At 43.1% G+C, this 20230-nt stretch overlaps 2 protein-coding genes across 2 annotated transcripts in view; both read right to left on the bottom strand.

Moving 5' to 3' along the window:
• The window catches only part of celsr2 (cadherin, EGF LAG seven-pass G-type receptor 2), an 83213-nt gene extending 63745 nt beyond the window's left edge, over window positions 1-19468 (bottom strand). Inside the window, 1 exon segment of the mRNA XM_051947819.1 lies at window positions 15647-19468. Within this exon segment, the coding sequence (XP_051803779.1) occupies window positions 15647-19187 (3541 nt within the window). The 5' untranslated portion in view covers window positions 19188-19468.
• Window positions 1-20230, bottom strand: part of med20 (mediator complex subunit 20) — a 217556-nt gene that overhangs the window by 126828 nt on the left and 70498 nt on the right. The gene's annotated exons all lie outside the window — the stretch shown is intronic.

Raw genomic sequence — 20230 nt, 5'->3', positions numbered from 1 at the left:
ATACAGACACCTGATAAAAACTGTGGTCGCATCATGTCTGTACATTTCATTTGGGGAAAAGCTTGTAAAGACACACCAAATATGTTGTCGACATTCCAGCCACACAAAAAAAAAACTACTAAATTTGATCTAGAACTCTAAATTTCAAGGAGGCAGCTTTTGAACTGAAATGCAAGCCCTGAGAAACTCAGCTCACATAACTTCAATGACTTCAACAGTTTATTTGCACAAAAAGTGGCATTATTGGGTCAAATTTTAACATGTTTTGGGATATACAAATACTTTTACTTTCCTGTGTCCTGATATTGGAAGACTCAGGCTTTGTGCAGCACTAAATCAGAGTGCAGTCGCTGCCAGAATGATGATTTCCTTTTAAATTCAAATCACTGGATTTAGACTGTGGGTATAAGTTTGCCATTGGCAGGACATTTTACGCAGATTTTCTCTTCCTCCTCTCATGTCGCCATTTTCAAAATTGCCTTCACTGCAATAAAGACAGACACCTCCAGGCAGCAACCAACCACACTGGAAATTTCAAGTTTTAGTGATGATAAATATTGCATAGTAAGGTGGCCTGGCCCTGCTAGTTTTTGTGGACTTTGTCTGACTTCTAATGACAGTGGTCACCACCTTGAGTGTGAATGATCTGGCCAAAACAATTCATGTCACTATTTTCAGTGAACACTGAAGCTGCATCCTTAACCCAGCTCTGACAAAGATGATTGTGATTGGCTTTAAAGAGCTACACACAAGCCACATCGGCTGAGGTACATCAGACCGTTCTACATTTGCTGCCTCTGTAGGTAATTACATGTACTGTCAAAAACAAGAGAATTAACGCAATCAAAACTGTCACTTTATCATGTAAAATTCAAAACAGTTTAGCATTAGCATGTTAGCATTGTCAGTGTGACCATGTTAGCAATGTGATGCTAGCATTTAGGTAAAAGCTCCACTGTCCCACATTACAGCCTCACAGAACATTGAGCAATGGCTGCAGGCTCTCTGTAGTGGAAAACAAATCAGATCTAAATTATGAAATATATTTCTAATACTAACGATAAGTCTGTGATTAAAATGTTAATATCAGTGCATAAACAAACTACTAGTCTATGTATGGGTCCAAAAAACAATCTGGAGCCATCTTTAGCCTTTGAACCATTATTTTAGTGTTTGGTAAAATTATAAAAAGTTTCTTATAGTTAATTAATAACTTCAAATTCCTCTAAAATACTCACAAAATCAACACTTTGGGTATTTATCAGCCCCGTGTCTTGCTCAGAGTACTTCAGCCATGCAGATGCTCACAGATAGAAATTGTTAAACCTACCTGCTCCGCCTCCTGATGTTCAGGTTAAACACTGAACCAATGAAAACGCTTTCCAGTTAGAGCGGGGAGGGGAAAGACATTAGACCTACTATAAAAATACCATTCATCATCGTGACAGTGGAGAGACGATAAAAAATCGCACTCCAACAGCTCTCTCAAACAGCCATTCATCACATGTCTAATGGTAGCACATAAAGAACGCCTCACTCAAGCGCAGCCACGTTTAATCTGTGATCCGGAGCGGCTCAGAGGCAGCTGTGTGTTTCACTGTAGAAGTGTGTCACGTCAGGGGAAACCTCCGGGTAAGAAGGTAATGAGGTTGAGCAGAGCCTGTCTTAGTTGTTCAGCATCAGCGCACTACAGTATGTGCAGCACGCACCGAGTACTCAGTACATCAAAGAGCGCAAAGCTGGGGTCCCATTTGAAAGATCAATAGGCAGATCATAAATTAAAAATCACTTTGGAGGGATAAAGCTTGTGAATGTCTTTGCAGTCCGCAGCCCTTACAACTCCAACCAGCGATGTTGCTCCGCAAACTTACAAGTTTTTAATGAGTTTATGATTCCAAAATGAGCATGCAGAGCATTGCAGTGTGTTTTGCTGGTTGTTCACATTGGAATAATGAGATCTGGGATCGAATTTATCAAACAGCAAAGAATTAAGCTTCGAAACTTTTCCAAAGCACCAACTTTACAGTAAAAATAGTTCTTCACTGAGTGGGAAAGATAAGACAAACTCATGAAGAGACATAATGGTGAGTTCAATATTTAACAGTAGACGTTCTCTGAGCAATCAGGCAGGGTTTAATCCTTTGAAAAAGTCCTTATACTTTACTCTGTGATGTCATTTAACAAAAACAGTTACTTTAATTGCATAAGTCATGTAAAATCTTTAATATCTAGAGATGATAACCCTATAAAATGAATAACAATGTCAAATATTAATAATATAAAAATAAACAGGACTAAAACTGCTGCTGTAGATAGATGAGGCACATCAGAGAAAACACAGTAAGGAGAATTTAGCACCACATCAACAGTTGCAGAGAATACTGAAGTAATGAAAATGAATGCAAATGAAATCAATGCAGCCTTTTCTGTACTTGTACACCTGAGGAAATGCAAAAGAAGTTGTCTAATACTGAACCAAAAGCTCAAATCTTGTGCCAACAGGAAGCTAAAAAATGCTACTATTCTGTGCACATATTGCACAACACAGTGATCCTATCATTCTTAAAGACCAATTACAGTTTGTGTGTTCACTTCTTGTCCCACTGCTGCAGCCAGGTTGCTTCTCACAACTGTAGAGCTCTCGTGGGAAATTTGATAAATAGATTTGTTTCATTCTTTTGCTATTACATAACACAAGAATCTTGACTTCTGTCTCTCATCTTGAAGCCCAATAAGATAAGGTCTGAAAAGCTGGAAGAACAGCTGTTTTTCCTCTGGAAGAATTAACAATAACAACAGTTTTAACAAGCTACTATATAGTGAAATTACTGTCAGAAGTGTTACATTACATTTTACGGACCACAATCAGTTAAATAAACCACAAACCTGAGAGTCACAGGCCCTGTGGGGATAACATGACACAGATGTATTTAATTTGAATGAATTGCTTTGCCCTTTGAACTGACTGTCAACACATTCATTCATTAATTGGACTTGCATGTATGTTGACTTTTTTTTTTTTTTTTTTGCATTTCACCCGTTTTTCTTCCACCATATTCCTTGTGTTGTCATTTGGACATGTTTATGGCCAGTTTGAGAGCAAAACTTATATTTGTTGAGACATGGAGCCCACTGAATGTAAATTAAGTAAAATTAGCAGTATAAAACTGCAAAAGACAACTACAGCCACAACTGTACCCACAAACGTCTGACTGTGCCTTTGTTTGTGAAATACAAGCTTATTGTATTGAAAATAACTGATTAAAATGCCAAAATGTGATTACAATTATCTGATACAACGCAAAATATCATTAACAAGTCATTTTTTGCCTCTTCTGCCTCGTGATTGTTGTGAACATACTTTAATAATTTAGTTCCACCTGAGTGTAGACGCACAGCACCAGAACACACCCAGCAGGACAACAGACTTAATCCTCCACCTTCATACCAGCCAGGAAGCTGAGGTTCAATTAACCCTCCAGTGAAGAAGAAAGAAAAAAAGAATCTGTCCTGGACCGGCGCTAATGAGCGCTGATGTGGGTGAAAACGGAGTCAACGAAAGTTTATCGTGATGACGGAGCTCTGAGGCTCAACGCTCTGGCAGAGTTTAAACTGTCTAACATCTATTAGATCAAGCTTATCCGGTGTCTCCTTCATTAAGGCTGAGAGCACTCGGTTTGGTGTCCAGTTAATTTAAAAGCTGGAGTCTCAGGTTCTGGTGATCAAAAGCGATGCAGTAAAATGTGGCCCGTTTGAATTAAACAGAGCTGAGAGGTGAAGCACACTCAACTGCTGCCTGAAAGGAGACTGATGGCTGGTTGGGGGTGGAAGCTGTGCATTGCTAAAGGAGGGGGGGCTGCAGGTTTTTCATCCCATTACCCGTATTCACCCACCCTGTCCTGACCCCCAACTGGACGAGCAACGGCCGAGGCTGACACCCCCACCCCCCCACCCACCCACCCACCGCCACTCACAACATAAAATACTCTAAGGACTCCTGTCAGGTCTCCACCCACTAACAGTCGCTCACGTCAACATCTAGTCATCACAATCCAAGAAAATCTTCTCAGCAAAGGCCGAGGCTCCTTCACATCAGCCAAGATGGGGGTCATAAGTCCCAAGTTCCAGAGCAAAGACACATGAAGTTAAAGTGACAATAGACATGTTATTGTTTAAATTTATGATTATAAGGTAGATGTTGCAACGGCTATCGAACAATGACACCCCCAGAGTTCCTGAGACTGGTCCCCTGTAAGCGTCGCTTTCATTATGTATTTAGAAACGAAGTAGCTGAACTGGCACATGGTGGATTAACTGGACTAACGGTGCAAAACTTTACACAGTGAAAGGAATAAAACAGTTTCTAGAAAAGGCAAAGCAGGTGAAGAGAGAATGATAAAAACTAAAGTAAAACAAGAGTGAACCTCAGATGGGCATTTACTCAATGCAGAGAGCTCCAGGGCTGGAGAGGGTTCAGAACCACCACCTAATTTATACTATATGAGCGAGTAAATCTTCATGTACTACCTAAATTGCTAAACTATCTTGTTTTTGACCTTTTTTTTTTAGATTTTTACTCCAATCAATCACACAAATATCAAACATTTACATAAAAACCTGATATCATGAAATTAGGAATTGATTTTTTTTTTCAGAGCCAAAACCAACACAGATTATGTGTAATAAAGAAGATCGATAATCAATATTTGGAACCATGTGTAACCAGTCAGATGGTGCTATGAACTTGAGAACAAAGAGTGACTAAAGACAGAGAGGTACATTTTCGGAAATTTCGGAAATCGACTAAAAAAACAAGACGATAATTGGTCGACTCCTACTTTTAACCCCCAACATTACCAGTAACATCACAAAGTAACTTGCTGTTTGACTTCTAAAGTCTCAGTGAAAGAATTCAGCTTTTGTACAGGTTGCTAAGCTAAGCTAGCCTGCAGTGCATCCAACTTTGAGATGTTATCAGGTAGCTTGGATAGATGAAGAAATAAACCAACAGTTAACAGGGACTTTGGATTTCACCGTGAACAAAGCATCTTTTACTGCGTCTTTAAAACAGCCAAAACAATGACACTGGACGTGGTTACGCAATCCAGTTTAAACACTGTTTATCAAAGTAGTTGAGGAATCAGTAGCCTTGAGGGTAAAACACGCTGTGGGGGCTGAGGACAACCTAACAGCTTCTCTAAGCAATCAAAACATTCCTTAACAATTGCAGCTTGAGGAATTTCCAAAGCAGACACCGACAGCAAACTGAAGCAGATCTGTGTTTGATTTGGGATTGAGCTCCTCAACAGACTGAGAAGTGCATTGTTGGGAAAAACACCAGCGAACACCAACAGCTCATGTTTAACAGAAACTCTCCGTCTCTCAGGGGAGGGAAGGGACAGCATGCTGAAACTCCTACGCAGCAGATTTACTGTTATCTGCATCTGAGCAATGTTAAGGCCGTTAGGTCAAGGAACACAAATTAACAGTGAGTGTCGTGATACTCAAGACCACTGTGTGCAAGTGTGTGTGTTCATGCGTCTCCCTTTGTTTCATTAAAAAAAGAAATACGGGTTAAATAAATATTCATAAGTCCCTGACCTTGTTTTTGAAATATCGGTTAAAAAAAAGCAGCAAAACTGTCTGTTTTATCTCCTCCTGCAGAGCGATTCAGTAGAAAATAGAATCAGTGATAACCACAACAACATTCAGGTCCTACAGCGCCTGTGAAGTCAATAATGAAAACTGCTTGTGTAGCTCAATGTCAACCCAAGGATTTCAATCCAGAGGAGTCAGTGCAAACCCACAATCCCCTCTCCTGATCTCTCTATTCAGCTGACTGTGCTGGAGAGAGGCCATTCGTACTCATTTGCAGACTTTGCCACTGCATCCCCTGATGACACTCTTCTGCTGTATCTGAAAACCCCAACAAGAGGACATTCCACAGATTCCTCCTCTATAGCGGAGCTGCTTTAGAGCCGCAGAAAAGGACCCAAGCTCCTCCAATCGAAACATTTACATATCAAAAGGAAAACCACTGTCAGCGCAATAGTAGAGAGACATTAGCATGCAGCGACGTGACCGAGCATGAGGCCGTTGCTCAAACATACCAATAGCCATTTGATAGATATTGGACACTCAACATTTAGCAGCACAATAATAAATCTGTCATTCATTGTGATGCTTTAAAACAGAGGAGACAACAGCTCAAAGCAGTAAGGGCTCATTTATTACTAACTTATTCTGATCATTTAAAGTATTTTTAGAGAGACAAGCGGAAAACTTCCAAACAGCAAGCATGCTAAAAATGAGGAAGAATCACCTGCATCAAAGTGAGCAGTATAAATAGTCACTCATCCATTCAACGCCACCAAACTGTGAAAGCACAATCACACGACTGTACTAACTCATGAGGAAACCATCTGTTCAGTTCGCGCTGCGCTCTTCTGTCACTGTTAATATAAATTAGACAGTGATGAAACATCTTAAAACTGCTGCACTCCAGGGTTCACCACCTCTACCAGTCACACTTCTTACCCTCGTGTCTAACAGTCTAATGGTGACAGGCTGAACTGCAGAGTCGAAGCATATGAAACCAGGTCACTGTGAAATCCTGGGCTGGTTCCACAGTAAATGAGCGCAATGTAGCGTAAAGGTAGCGGCCTGTTAAATAAACATAATCCGTCACATTCACAGTGTGAGAAGCATGTGTTCTTGTAATGATTTTTGTAGTCGAGTGGAGCTCTGGTATTATTTTCAATACACAAGGGGAGGGAAAGTGTTTTGTGTTGTTGTCCAAGAGCAGCCCTTGTTTCCCTGATAAAGCCAGAACTCCTCCAACACCACCTGCTCTCTTTTAAATGCTTTTATTGAACTGGATTCAAGATAGATGTTATTTAACTGTATTGGTAATATAAAAGTGGATTTGTTTCATGGAGTTTAATTGTTTGTTTGGCTGGTTTAGTCAAAATTGCATTTTTATGATCAAAGTCTTACAAAAATTGCAGTTCCTCAAATGGCCACTTGATGCTGGCTCCAAATGTGAGTCATTCCTAATAGACTGCCTGTTAAAATGCTCAAAGTTACAGCAGAAATAAACATGGCGAGAGCCTGGTACAAACAACAGTTTTAGTCTCTGATGAAATTACACCATTCATAACAACTGTACATAGGGTGATATTTTATATAACTAATCTGCTTAAATTGTATTAAGGCTTAAAGGAACACTGAAGAAAAGGACTAGAAATGTGAGAGAGGAGGAGGATGACACATAGCAAATGGTCCCTGGCAGGAAACCATTCATTCACTACTTTTAGTATTATTATTATTCTCAGCTCAGACTGAACGATTTGGGGAACATATCCAATTCGGGTTTTTCTAAAAGATATTGCAATTACATTTTTTAAATCTCCAGTTCCATATTTATTAAGTTAAAATGTGATGGATCATTACCATGTGAGACACCATCAAAATATGAACTGATCTATGTTCTAATGCAAGGCCGAGAACTCAAAGATATAAATTTTGAGTATTCATAACATTTTTAAATGACATAGGAGAGAGAATAATTACACAAAAATATTGATTATGTTAAGTTGAATGAAGTAATAATAATATTAAATAAAATAATTCCAGTTAGAAAATAGGAAAATCTTTGTTTATAAACAATCTCTTTAGGTATTGCACATTCTGCAATGAAATTTAAAAAAATTTGTAATAACAAAAAACAAACTAGACTGCATAACATTTACACAAAGGGGCAGTCTTTGTGATTTGCTAATTGCACTATTTCAAATCGATTAATTGTTCAAGTGTACGTTTAGATATGGGGTTGAATTATTCAGGGCTATTCAAAAAGAATGAACCAATTTCATTACACAATATTTTAACAAGGAAAAGCAATAGAAACTACTAGCAAAATCACAAGTATTCAACTCACAATCAACATTTATTCGATGTTCAAGGTCATCAAATGACATCGGATAACAACAGCGATCACCTCAGTGGATCATGATATGCTGATACGCTTTTAGGAGGAATTCTCTTATCGCATTGATGTTGTCTGTGCTGGAGGTGGTGGCCACACTGAACACTTGTAAGACAGGAGATAAAAGTTGATTGTGAGTAGAATACTTGTGATTTGGCTGGAGTTTTCTGTTGCTTTCCTTATTAAAATACTGCATAATGAAATCAGTTCATTCTTTTTTTAATAACCTTGTGTTTTTGCTGCTGTCTCTATATGGACACATATTTTTAATCATCATTTTCATTACTTTTTTTCTCTCTGAGCTACTCCACAATATTTCCACATACCCTCCAACAAACGGAACTTCTTATTGAGAATCGGTGTACTTGAGTTTTAATAAAAGCCCCCAATCTGTGATTCACCGAACAAGTGTCTGCATCCGACCATACAGTCAATAAATAGGGTAATCCATGGATGAAACAACAGGCCTGGGCAGACCGTCCTGAAGCGGACAGCCAGCACCGGGGCAAACAAGTGGACACAAAGACACTGGGGGGGGGCAGCTCCAGACAGAGCTTACTCCCATTGTCTGCTGGGGTAACAAGGACAATGCAGGACAACGCTAAGATATATGCAAGCACCACCAGGCCTCACCCCAGCGATGCACCGGCCCTAATCCCAAACATGATCTTCCCTCCTAATACATAGATGATGTCATCCTCTCCCCCCCACCTTCACCCCACCTCTGCTCCTCCGGACCATCAATGCAGCCGAGCGTGGAGCAGCGAGGGCCTGCAGGAGGATGTTCCGCTGCTGAGAAACATGCCGGCAGCGAGACATCGGATACCCTCTGGGCGCATCTGTGCCACAAATCAGAGAGCTTAAAGACGACACTATCATGTCACCGCCAGCTTTAGGCTCTCGGGTGCTTTCAAAACAGAGGGCCTCTGAAGTCTGTCACATGCAAGACTGGGCTTTATCCTTCAAAAGCACAGCAGATGGAAACTTTATATCTGCAGTCAGGTGTCGGCTGACTTTGCTGTGCGTCCTGTAAAAATGTTTGCTGGGGGTGGAGGGACAGGTCAGCGAGTCCCGGAGCATTGCAGGTCCACAGAAAGCCTTACATGCTTCACTGGAAAGAGGGAGAGGGGGACAGTTGCTCTTTAGAACTTTATGTGCCTCCCCTTCCCCCCATCTTCGCTCCACAAAAGAGGCCTTACCCCTCGTCCCCACCCACAAGGAATTTCTCAGGCATTGCTGGGTTCACCATGACAACTGGGTGCTTAACAAAGCATTTCTCTTAGGCATTCTTCCTTTCACAGGGGAGAGAGGGGGGACAACAGTCAAAGGAGGGAGAGACAGAGGGAGGAGGGGGGAGGATCGGGGATAAAGAGGGAGGGTGGAGGAGGTCGAAATGATGGGAGGGAACAGTGGAGGTTGCAGGGGTGAGAGCCATAGACCCGGGAAGATAGGAGAAAAATGGGAGAGTGGTGACAGGCAAACAAAAAGAGGGAAAGAGAAACAGGATCAAGGTGATAGGTGACGTTAAAGGCATAAAATAGAAGAAGAGAAACAGTGCTACAAACATTCCACGCAAGCCTGCGAGTGTGACTAACGCCATCCAGGGAGCCACCAAGAATGAAAGGGGCGAATTACCGATGACTCTGAGCGCACAAAACATGGGCGAGCATTGCAAGCTGTGACTTTGAATCCTATGAATCAGGCAGAAGGAAAACAGAAATTTATCAACCATAAAGGACACAGAAATCCAAGGTATGCTCCGCCTGAGTGAAATAATTACATGACAGAGAGCAGAAAAGTAATCAGAGTGGTCCAGCTGTTGGAGGCCACACACAATCACAACTATAGCAGATTTGTGCAGCTTGATGGGCTAATGTTACAGAAGACAACCCCCTGAGAAAGTCCCTCCAAAGACAGCTTAAAGGTTTAAGAGATTCTAATGAAATTACGCTGCCAGTGAATGTCTTGGCTCCTATATAGTATGTGATGGAACAGAGAGTCTCCACCATTAAAATTCCAGTCCTGTAGCTTTATCTTATGCCAGGGTGACAACCTAAAAACACACTAAAAGCCAAAGAATTCAAACTTTTTGTATCATCTCATCACTTTTTTATCTTGTCTTAATCTGAGCCTCTAAATATTTTATTTAGAAAAATGCCAAATAATCTTTACACAGAAAACTTGAATCATACAAGCATGTGTGCTGTCTGCCCCAGTTAGCTGGGCCGACTGCCAGCAAGTTTGGCTCACACGAGTTTGACAACGAAGTAGTTTAACCCTCTGAACTCCAGAACCCACTGGCGGGTTTGAAAGGTATGTTGTCTTTAATGAACAGAATAAGACCATTTAGCAGAGCCAGAAAGTGTAAAAACACAAAGAATTTGCTGGATTTTCAACTTTCCAATGGTCCCCGAACAACTCATCTAAGCTTAACATTGTGATATTTCATCAAACTCTACACATCTCATTAAAATAGTCAACAAAAATAAAGCTTTTGCAATAAACAGATTCTTTAAAAAACTAAAAATTCTGCACTCCCTCTCACAACTGTGAAGCCAGGATTCACTCAACTACGACCAACAGTTAAGCAACAGAAATTCAGGAACTTTTGGTGGAATTGGGCTGAACTACAGGCTGTCTACACAGATGGGCGGTGCATTGATAACAAGCAATAAGAAATAAAATATCAACATTAAATAATAAAATCAAATGTACATATTAAAAAAGACAATATTAAAATGACAACATATGCAAAGGAGGCAAGATATATTCAACATGGGAGGTAAATGAAATGAAATAAAAACCAATAAAATAGAATAAATATGGTCAGAAAAATTGCACGTAAGCAGCATTTGAACCAAGCAGAGAGAAGACAAATATGGAAACAAATTAAAAAATGGAAGTTGTAAAATATTTATAGCCTGTATTGTTCACAAAAATGTTGTAAATTGTTGCACGGACTTTTTAAATTCTTGTAAAGTAAATAATCAAAGAAGATCAACTTTCTCGATCTTTTTATGATCTGTGACACTATAACTGTGTCATACTATACAGAAGACACTTTTCAGTCCTCTGTTAATCTAGCCATGGCTGTGCTGTTTCCATACAGGTTGGGAATTTATATTGCTGTAAAAAAAAAAAAAAAAAAGAGCCCACAGTGATTAAAAAGTAGTCCAGAACAAAAAACAGCTAAAAACTCCTCAGGGTTCAGAGGGTTAAACTTGGAGCATCAACAGCCACTTCAGACTCACACTTGAAACTTTAAAGCCGCCCCCCGACCGTGACCACAGAGAGAAAATACCTGCTCTCCACCCTGAAACTTGAGCGTCTGTACAACCTGCAGTGAGATGTGAGCTGAATCGAGCTGCCGTTATTAGTCATAGAGGCGTGTTTGTTAAGTTTCTGCGCTGGCGTTTTCAAAGTGAGCATGAGGGGCAGAATATTGGCTTGGACTCAGAATATGATTACAAAGGACAAGGTGTCCTGTCCTGGTGGTGCAGCGGGGACGAGGTCGAGCATGTTTTTTTTTTTTTTATCACAGTCTTACTACAAGAACCACTTAATAGTGCAAGAAATGCGCAACATAGCAGTGACAAAACTACAGAATAGACTACAAATAGGCCTCCCATTCAAAATCCCAAGCGTAATAACATGTTCCAAAATGAGGGATAATGATTAGCTACACTTTCTAGATGAAAATTAACCAGGCTTTACAGATGAAAGAAAAGCAGGGGGGAAAATGTCTGCCATCAAATGCAAACAGCTATTTATGCAGGCTCACGCTTGCCTGGGAACAGTAGATGAGCCCCCGAGTATGCCAACACCGGTCTGACAGATCTCAGGATACAGACGCAGCACATCTAATCCCACAGATGACAACCTGACTCTCGCCCTGCAGTGTGACCAGAATCCTCTTCCCAACACAGAAGTGACACGAGATGAAATATCCAAAGATCGTGCGTCTTTTTTGTTGTCAGCCTGGCAGAAAATGTTGATTCAATAAATCCCTCAAACCTGATACGAGTTTATTGTGAGTGTCTCAGGGTGGAAACAGGCCCGATACCTGCACATCACTGCTGTAAATCTGACTCCTTAACAGTACAACATAATTATAAATGGTTATAATTACTAATTTATGCCAGCGCACACAATCAGCACACAATAAGGCAGCAAGATCCTCGGGCTATGTGATTGTCAGACATATTGTGAAGTGCCTGCTTATCGCTCTGAATGATTGTCTAGGCAATTTGAATAGCAATGAGCACCATTCTCTGCAGAAAAATGTGCATTTCTTCACTAATTATCTTACCCAAATCATCAAGAAATCCATAATAGGAAATACTGAAGTCATCTGAACTGATTCCACCAAATGAACGTTTGTTTCTGTCTGTAAAAGTAGTCCTCCTCAGTTCTCCATTAGGATCATGAAATTTTAGTCGTTGATTAACTGTTGTACAAATAAATGTGATGACCTAAATGTTCTGTTCATTTTATGCCTCTGTTAGTTTTAAATTGGCGTTGACACGTTTGACAAGGCAACAAATCTGTAAGTCATTGGGCTCCTCTAGAGTTTGAAACAGTAATGTGACCACAGCAGTGCTGGTGTTTGGCTCTACAGCTAAACCCTTTAGGTTAGCAGAAGCTCCTCAACACACATTCGGCTAATAATACAAGTTAAGTGCCTCATGATAAACGGCTGGAACCATTAAACCACAGCAGAAGAAAGGGGGCGACAACTACAAAACACAGTGTTTAATTAGTGATTGAAATGGGATAATTCTGTTTGTGTCTTGCAGCGGTTTTATACAAATTAATGGATTTTATTTTAACTATGAGAAATAAAAACAATGTCAACTTAAAAAATGGCAATTAGGTAATTATGTAACACTTATGGCAGGCCTATTATCTTTCTGTTGTTTTACTTCATTAATTGCTGTGTTTCTATGGGGGGCGATGGATTTCACATCTCTTTTCCTTTTTATTGTGCAAGAACTTGTTTCATTCAGACGGTAATACTAACATGGATCAGTTACAACATTTAATTTTAATTTCAAACTATTTAATTTAAGTAAAAGCGGCTTACTTGAATAAATATCAGTCAATTTTATTGGTAGCATCAAGTAGCGTGATGTTTGTCAGTTACTTCTATAGTTTATTTGATTGACAGCGGACATCTGGGCAGAAAAAAACACTAAAGTGTGGCGACACTGGACAACTTGGACATTAATCTTACAGTATATGTGTAGCACAAATGCTCATCAAAATTAGATCAGATTTGTTTTACCACATTATGACTACCTTGACTAGCTATAATTAAGCATTAACATTTATGTGGTGAAAATGTAGATCATAAAAAATCCTTTTACACATATTCATGTTGCTTTTATAACCAGTTTAGATAATCCAGTTGACTAAAAACCATGTGGGCTTCTATATAAACGCTATCAGCATAATAACTTAAGATGATTATTTAGTTCATAGAGTATAAGGATTAACAGAATGAGTAGCATTTACATTCCAGATTATTCAAAGACAATCCAAGTAAAGGTGAAGTTAACGATTTTACATCATATTTGGGAGATTTTTAAACCAAAGTGAGATTCAGTTTTATCAACAAAAAAAAACTGTACGCGAGTGACTTGCGGAGATGCAATGGATTTTTATTCCCAATTTCAATTTTAAGAGGATCATCATAATCTGTAGATTATTTTAAGAATAGCGTCCTAAAGCTACCATAGATCAGACGCTTTAAAGTTTAAGCAGCGTGTGGCCACATTTGAACCATTACATCCATTTCAGGATGAAGAGCAGCGCTCAGAAAAGATGTTAATCACAGTCCAACAACATACAAAAGAGCCCATCAAAAATCGTCCATCATAAGGGGCCTCCTAAACGGCAGCATAAAGAGACAGATAATGGGAAGACTTGGGAGGTCCCTGGAGGGAAAAGTCTTTGAAAATTGGGGTCAGCAACAGCATCTATAGAAGGAGCTCATCTTTGTACCCCATCTCCTCCTCTAACAGCTCCTGCCTAATGACTTTTCTGCTCTCTTACAGTACTACTGTATTCTCCTCCATGTACTCAGTTTGCACAACCACAGCCTAAGCCTCCACTCCTTCCCCCCTCCGTCCTCCTGCCTCCCTCCATCTCCTTCTGTCTCCTGCAGGGGTGCTGACACATGAACCCCAGCAGGTGCTGGACGCGCCGGAGAGACATGGCCTCTAATTGGTCCTCGGTGGAGTCACAGCTGTTGCCCCCAACCACAGCCTGGTATGAGCTCCAGAGCCTGCCCCCGAATCGACGGCTCACTATTGTTCTCCAGAGAGCCAAAGCTCAGCTCCAATCTATTATAATGACTACCCACGCTAACCATACAGTATCTACTCCTCAGTGTCAACTCATCATCAAGCAGGAATGCACTTATCGCTGTCAGTCACTGAATCTAAACTTTCTCTGGCATCGAACAAACCCCTAAGGCCTCTACCGGTCCTAATCCTCCCTCTTCTTGTTAAGTATCTGATTTCATCTTTAACCTTGATGTCCAATCTCTAAATAACGCTCCCCTCTCTCTGAGGTTGCACCAAGGTCAAAGAGAAGGCAGATTTACAGCAAATCACACTGCGTCAAATAGGCTCCAACAGAGGGTAACCAACAGCACACCCACTCACTCTCTGTGCGTGCAGATCAAGTCTTGTCGCATTTTAGGAGCAAATAAAACTCTGCAAATTGTGCTGGCGTGCAAAATGAAAGGTGCAAGGAACACCGGCGGCTCGAGACATGCAGGATAAGAAAGAAAAGCAGCAGTGAAAAGAACAGCCAGGAAGTCTTAGAGCTTGTTTTAGACCTTCGTGATCCTTTTTTCTCCCCCCATATTAAAAAAGGACTAAAAAGCACCATCACACTCACAGCATCAGCCTAGCACAATCCTGAGCTGCTGACAACTATTACATTTCAGGCTTTCTGTCAAATTATAAGCAAAAATAAGAGACCTGCCATACAATACAACACTTAGAGCACATCTACTTCTCATTCTGACACCAAACAAGCTATAGAAATCGACCATAATTGAATTAGGTCTGTCATTGTATGTGGGACTGGGGGTACGGTGGGTAATTATGGGGTATGATCAGCCTGCCCACTGGAGTGTGGATCCCACAGGATGCAGACGTGCTCAGACAAACAGCCATTTAAATCTTGACAATAGACTGAGCTAAATCAGGCTTGTGTAAATAAGCAGGCGCCTTAATGAGTGCTCCAAAAAAAAAAAAACACTACTGCACCCAGCCACCCTTTAAATTTAAACAATTAACCAAGAATAACAAGAATTTAAATGCTTAAATACGTCTTTGTGACTTGGCACTCTAAGTGATTTTTTTGCAGAGTGAGCGGCTTACAAATATCCTGCAGTGAATAATAATCCTCCTTCATGAATATTTCTATTATAAGAAAATCTCTCTGGAATACTGGAGCCAAGAAAGACACACTTATGTCGTCATCACTTCCATTAGCCAGTGAAGTGAAGCGAAAATGTAAATGAAGAGATAGGACGCGGTAATGGAAATAGAGTAGGAATACACCTCAGTGAGCCTCCTACCGCTGCACTCTTTCTCACTCACTGGGTGGAGTCTGCAATTACAGAGGGTTATTTAACAGCCTCACCTGACACAGAGATCCTCATGGAGGCCTCCAGGGGCCGGTTGTTATCCAGGGCCTGGCTCAGCTGGATCTCCCCCGTGCTTTGGTTCAGGACCACCAGGTTCAGCTCATTTCCCACCTCAAAGCTGTAGTGGAGCTGATCCGAGACGTCGGGGTCGAAGGCCGGGATGCGTCCGATCACTCCTGTGGGGAAGCTGCTCGATTTGTCGGTCACGTAATTGTTGAAGATGATCTGGAAGTTTTTCAGCACGGGCACGTTGTCGTTCTTGTCGACCAGTTTTATGTGGACGGTGGCTCTGCTGACCAGAGGGGCAGAGGTGGCCTGGACCACTATAACATACTCAGACCTCGACTCGTAGTCCAGGTCTATTAATGCAGTCAGCTCTCCAGAGAAGATATCCAGCTGAAACACCTCTGGGATGTTTCCCTCCACTATCTGATACATAATTTGTGCATTGCTGCCTTCATCTGGATCTGTGGCTGATATGTATGCGACCACAAGGCCTATGGGGCTGTTTTCCTCCACCATGATGTCAAACTCATCTTTCTCAAACACAGGAGGGTTGTCGTTCACATCCAGGATTGTTACTTGAATGTTTACTGGTGTTTTCAGAGCAGGAACGCCTTTATCTACAGCGAAGGCCTGCAGACTGTAAACAGGAACATTTTCTCTGTCTAGTCTGCGCAGCGTGCGAACGATGCCAGAGGTGGACTCGATTATAAAGTCCCCATCACCATCCTCACCGCCCTGGAAGGTGTAGAAGACGCGGCCGTTGAGCCCTGAGTCTCTATCGATGGCAGAAACCTGGACCACGCTGGTGAACACTGGTACATCCTCCATCACCGAGCCCACATAGTGGTCTCTGAGGAAACGGGGGGAGTTGTCATTAACATCATTCACTAGTATCTCCAGGTAGGTCGTGTCAGACTTCTGCGGGATGCCGTTATCCCGAGCAGTGATGGCCAGCGTGTAAGAAACCTGGTCCTCATAGTCCAGCTCCGTCTGGGTGGTGACAGCGCCCGAGTCTGGGTCGATGTCAAACTGAGGGATGCTGTCGTCCATGAAGTAGGTGATGCGTGCGTTCTCGCCTGTGTCTTCATCTGTGGCGCTTATTACAACCACAGTGGTGCCCACAGGTCTGTCCTCGTTGATGTTGACGGTGTAATGTGAGCTCTGAAACACAGGCCGGTGCGTGTTGGCATCAGTGACGTTAACAAACACCTTAGCAGCGTCAAAGCGGGTGCCGTCGCTGGCAGTGACAGTGAGGACGTACTGGCGCTCCAGTTTGTAGTCCAGAGGCAAAGCCAGCGTGATGAGGCCGCCGCCGCTCTGGCTCGTGATCGAGAATCTGTTGCGTGTGTTTCCGCTGGATATCTGATAGGTCACCACACTGTTGATGTCCTGGTCCACGGCTGACACTGTCACCACGCTGGTCCCCACGGCTGCATCCTCATTCAGGCGCATGTAATACGCCTTCTGAGTGAACTCGGGGTTGTTGTCGTTGACGTCCAGAATCGTCATGCTTATGCTGGCTGAAGACGACATGACAGGGTAGCCGTGATCCCGGGCCTCCACTCCAAAGTTGTAAAAATCTACACTCTCCCTGTCCAGCTCAGCCGCCACTACAATCCACCCCGTGCTGTTATTGATGGCGAAGGGGAAGTTTGGCGTGGTTTCAGTGAGACGATACTCCAGCCTGGAGTTGTCCCCAGAGTCTGCATCCACAGCTTGGATGTGGATGATGGAGTAACCCAGCGGCACATTTTCCAGCACCGTGGCCTGGAACGGGGTGCTGACGAAAATGGGGGCATTGTCATTAACATCCAGCACCTGCACCGTAACCAGGCCGCTGATGTTGGACAGTGGGGGGCGGCCTCCATCCTGAGCTCTGATTCTTAGCGTGTATTCTTTGTTGGCCTCATAATCCAGGTGGCTCACCAGGTCCATTTTACCTGTCTGAGCGTCAATGTAAAACTGTCCACGTGTGTTTCCGCTCATGATGCTGAAGTGAACGACAGCGTTGCTCCCTCGGTCCTGGTCTGTGGCAGTGACCTGCAAGATCTCATTGTTGGGGGTCATGTCCTCCGGCACCTGGACCACATAGCGTTTCTCACTGAACTGAGGAGCGTTATCGTTGTCATCCTCCACCACAATGTGGACGGTAGCTGTGGCGCTGCGGGGCCCCGGGTCACGACCTTGGTCATTTGCCTCCACTAACAGCATATAGGCTTCCACCTCCTCCCTGTCCACCAGGCCTTTAGTGCGGATCACACCAGACCTCGAATCAATCTCAAACACATCATTGGTCCCATTACTGTTAAGGATGTGATAAAGGATGTTCCCATTAACTGGGGCGTCCCCATCTGTGGCCCTCACCGTTAACACCTCGTAGCCTATTTCCAGGTTCTCCCTGATGCTTTCCTTGTAATCCTGCTGCTCAAACACAGGGTCATGATCATTAGTGTCACTGACTGTGATAGTGAGTGTGGCCATGGCTGTACGTCGAGGTGTGCCGTGGTCAACTGCGGTCACACGAAACACGTGTGTGTCTTTTGTTTCCCGGTCCAGTACCTCCACAGTGGACACAACACCACTGGCCAGGTCTACGGCAAAAAGATTGTTAGAGCGGCTATCAAACAGAGCCTCTATGAAATACTCCAGCCTGCCTGCCTCCCCCTCATCCACATCCACTGCTTTCAAAACAACAACAGAAGTCCCAGCTGGCTGATTCTCTGCCACAGACACTTGGTACATGGGGGGCTGAAACTGGGGGCTGCTGTTGATGCTTCTCCTCCTCCTGCTCACAATCCCTGAATCAGTCTGAGCTGCCTTTTCTAACAGTTTCTCCAGGTGGCCCTGCCTGAAGGGACCCTGACCCACGCGCCAGTGGATGGCGATGGGGGAGACTTTAACATCCAGCCCCTCTCCTGTGAGCACATCACACAGCAGGTCCAGCTCCAAGAGGGTGTCCTGCCTCCAGCACAGCGTCTCAGACACAAACAAGTTCCCCTCAGAGAAGTAAAACTCACGGCTGTTGGTGATTTTGCAGCGGACGGGGGGTCCAGGCAGCAGACCTCCCACTGGAAATAAAGCTGAATGCGCCTGGTGGCACTCTGAGCGGTGGCGGCTGTGAGCGCTGAGCAAACTGAGGACCTCCATGTCCCACTGAGGTTTCCATTTACGCGTGTGCGAACAGTTCCTGCCGTGGACATACACATCATACTGGCTGGTCAGGAGGTGCCGGTGGCCGGAGTCCGTGCAGTCCGCCACAGTGTACACGGTGAAGGGGTTGGAGCGCAGCGAGACGCACTTTACCGAGTCCGACACAAACACCGTGCCCGCCGCCGCGTCCGTCTCCAGGAACCGCTCCGTGAACCTTGGAGCGAGGACCTGATCCAAAGTACACCGTGCGCCACGCTCCACGCCGGCCACCGCCGTCCTTGGCCCCGCATCCTCACTGATGTGAACAGTGAAACAATGCACCAGCGAAACCAGTTTACACCACCACAATATGAGCAACAAATCCCATTTAACGAAGTGCATCGCTCCTCAGTGTGTGTTCCGACCAGTCTCCGAGTGGGAAATCCTGCCGCTCCTTATTTCTTTAAACTTTCCCCCTGTGACTTTCCTCTTTGTTGCAGAAGAGCCATGCTCTCAGCGGGCGCACTTCTCTCCGGGCTGATTTTCAGGAGGTAAACCCGCACTAACCTTGGCCGGAGCCGCTCTCACATGCGCACACACACGTTCACACACGCCGGCAGCAACAACAGCAGCACCTCCGCTCCGTCCGCGCAACTCCGCTTGAATGGTAAAAATGGCTCCTGCTCCCCCTGCGCCTTGAGGCTCCTCATTATCATAAACCTGAGAGAGAGAGAGAGAGAGAGAGAGAGAGAGAGAGAGAGAGAGAGAGAGGAAAACAGCTCTGTTAGAGGTCTGAGAACCTGACAGAAGCACTGGAGATAAATGGTAACTTCCTAAAGGTTTCAAGAAGAAGAAAATGTCTTCTCAGCGCTGGATTTAATCAGATTACTTCATACCGTATTTGAATGCCAAGCCTGTGTTGCTTTTTGCAGCAGTTATCTTTTAATCAATGGCAGAGAGCTCACAATTAACCAGCAAGAATTCTTGAAATTATAAGTTTCAAGCGACCTCTTTTTGACCAAAATTACAGTTCATTGTTCATTGTAGGTCTACAGTTAAACTGATTTTAAGTAATTTGTATTCACTGGTCCAATTTTGTATATAAAAAAAAAACAAGGCATTTTAGCAGAATTCAGGCCCTGCCATATGCTTCAACATGAAACATTTCAAACTATCACCATAAGACAAGACATAAACACGCACAAATACACTTGGGATGAGAACAGGCCAGTGCAATCTTGCATTCAAAACTGAGCAGTTTTTAAACTTGGAGCTCAGCTGATGTTCTGAGTGTCACTGACACCTGCAGGACGAACTGCAGCTTCACAGCCTGAGGAACAGAGCAGGTTCTCACCAGCTCATTGCAGGATTTCCATGGTCACGTTTGCATTTCAGGGCATTCAAATGCATGTTGTGTTGCTTGAATGATTAGGACTCTTTTTATG

This window comes from Acanthochromis polyacanthus, chromosome 5 (assembly GCF_021347895.1).
Source record: "Acanthochromis polyacanthus isolate Apoly-LR-REF ecotype Palm Island chromosome 5, KAUST_Apoly_ChrSc, whole genome shotgun sequence".
Taxonomy (NCBI): Eukaryota; Metazoa; Chordata; class Actinopteri; family Pomacentridae; genus Acanthochromis; species Acanthochromis polyacanthus.
The sequence above is the reverse complement of the archived record's forward strand: the minus strand, read 5'-3'. Positions and strand labels throughout refer to the sequence as shown.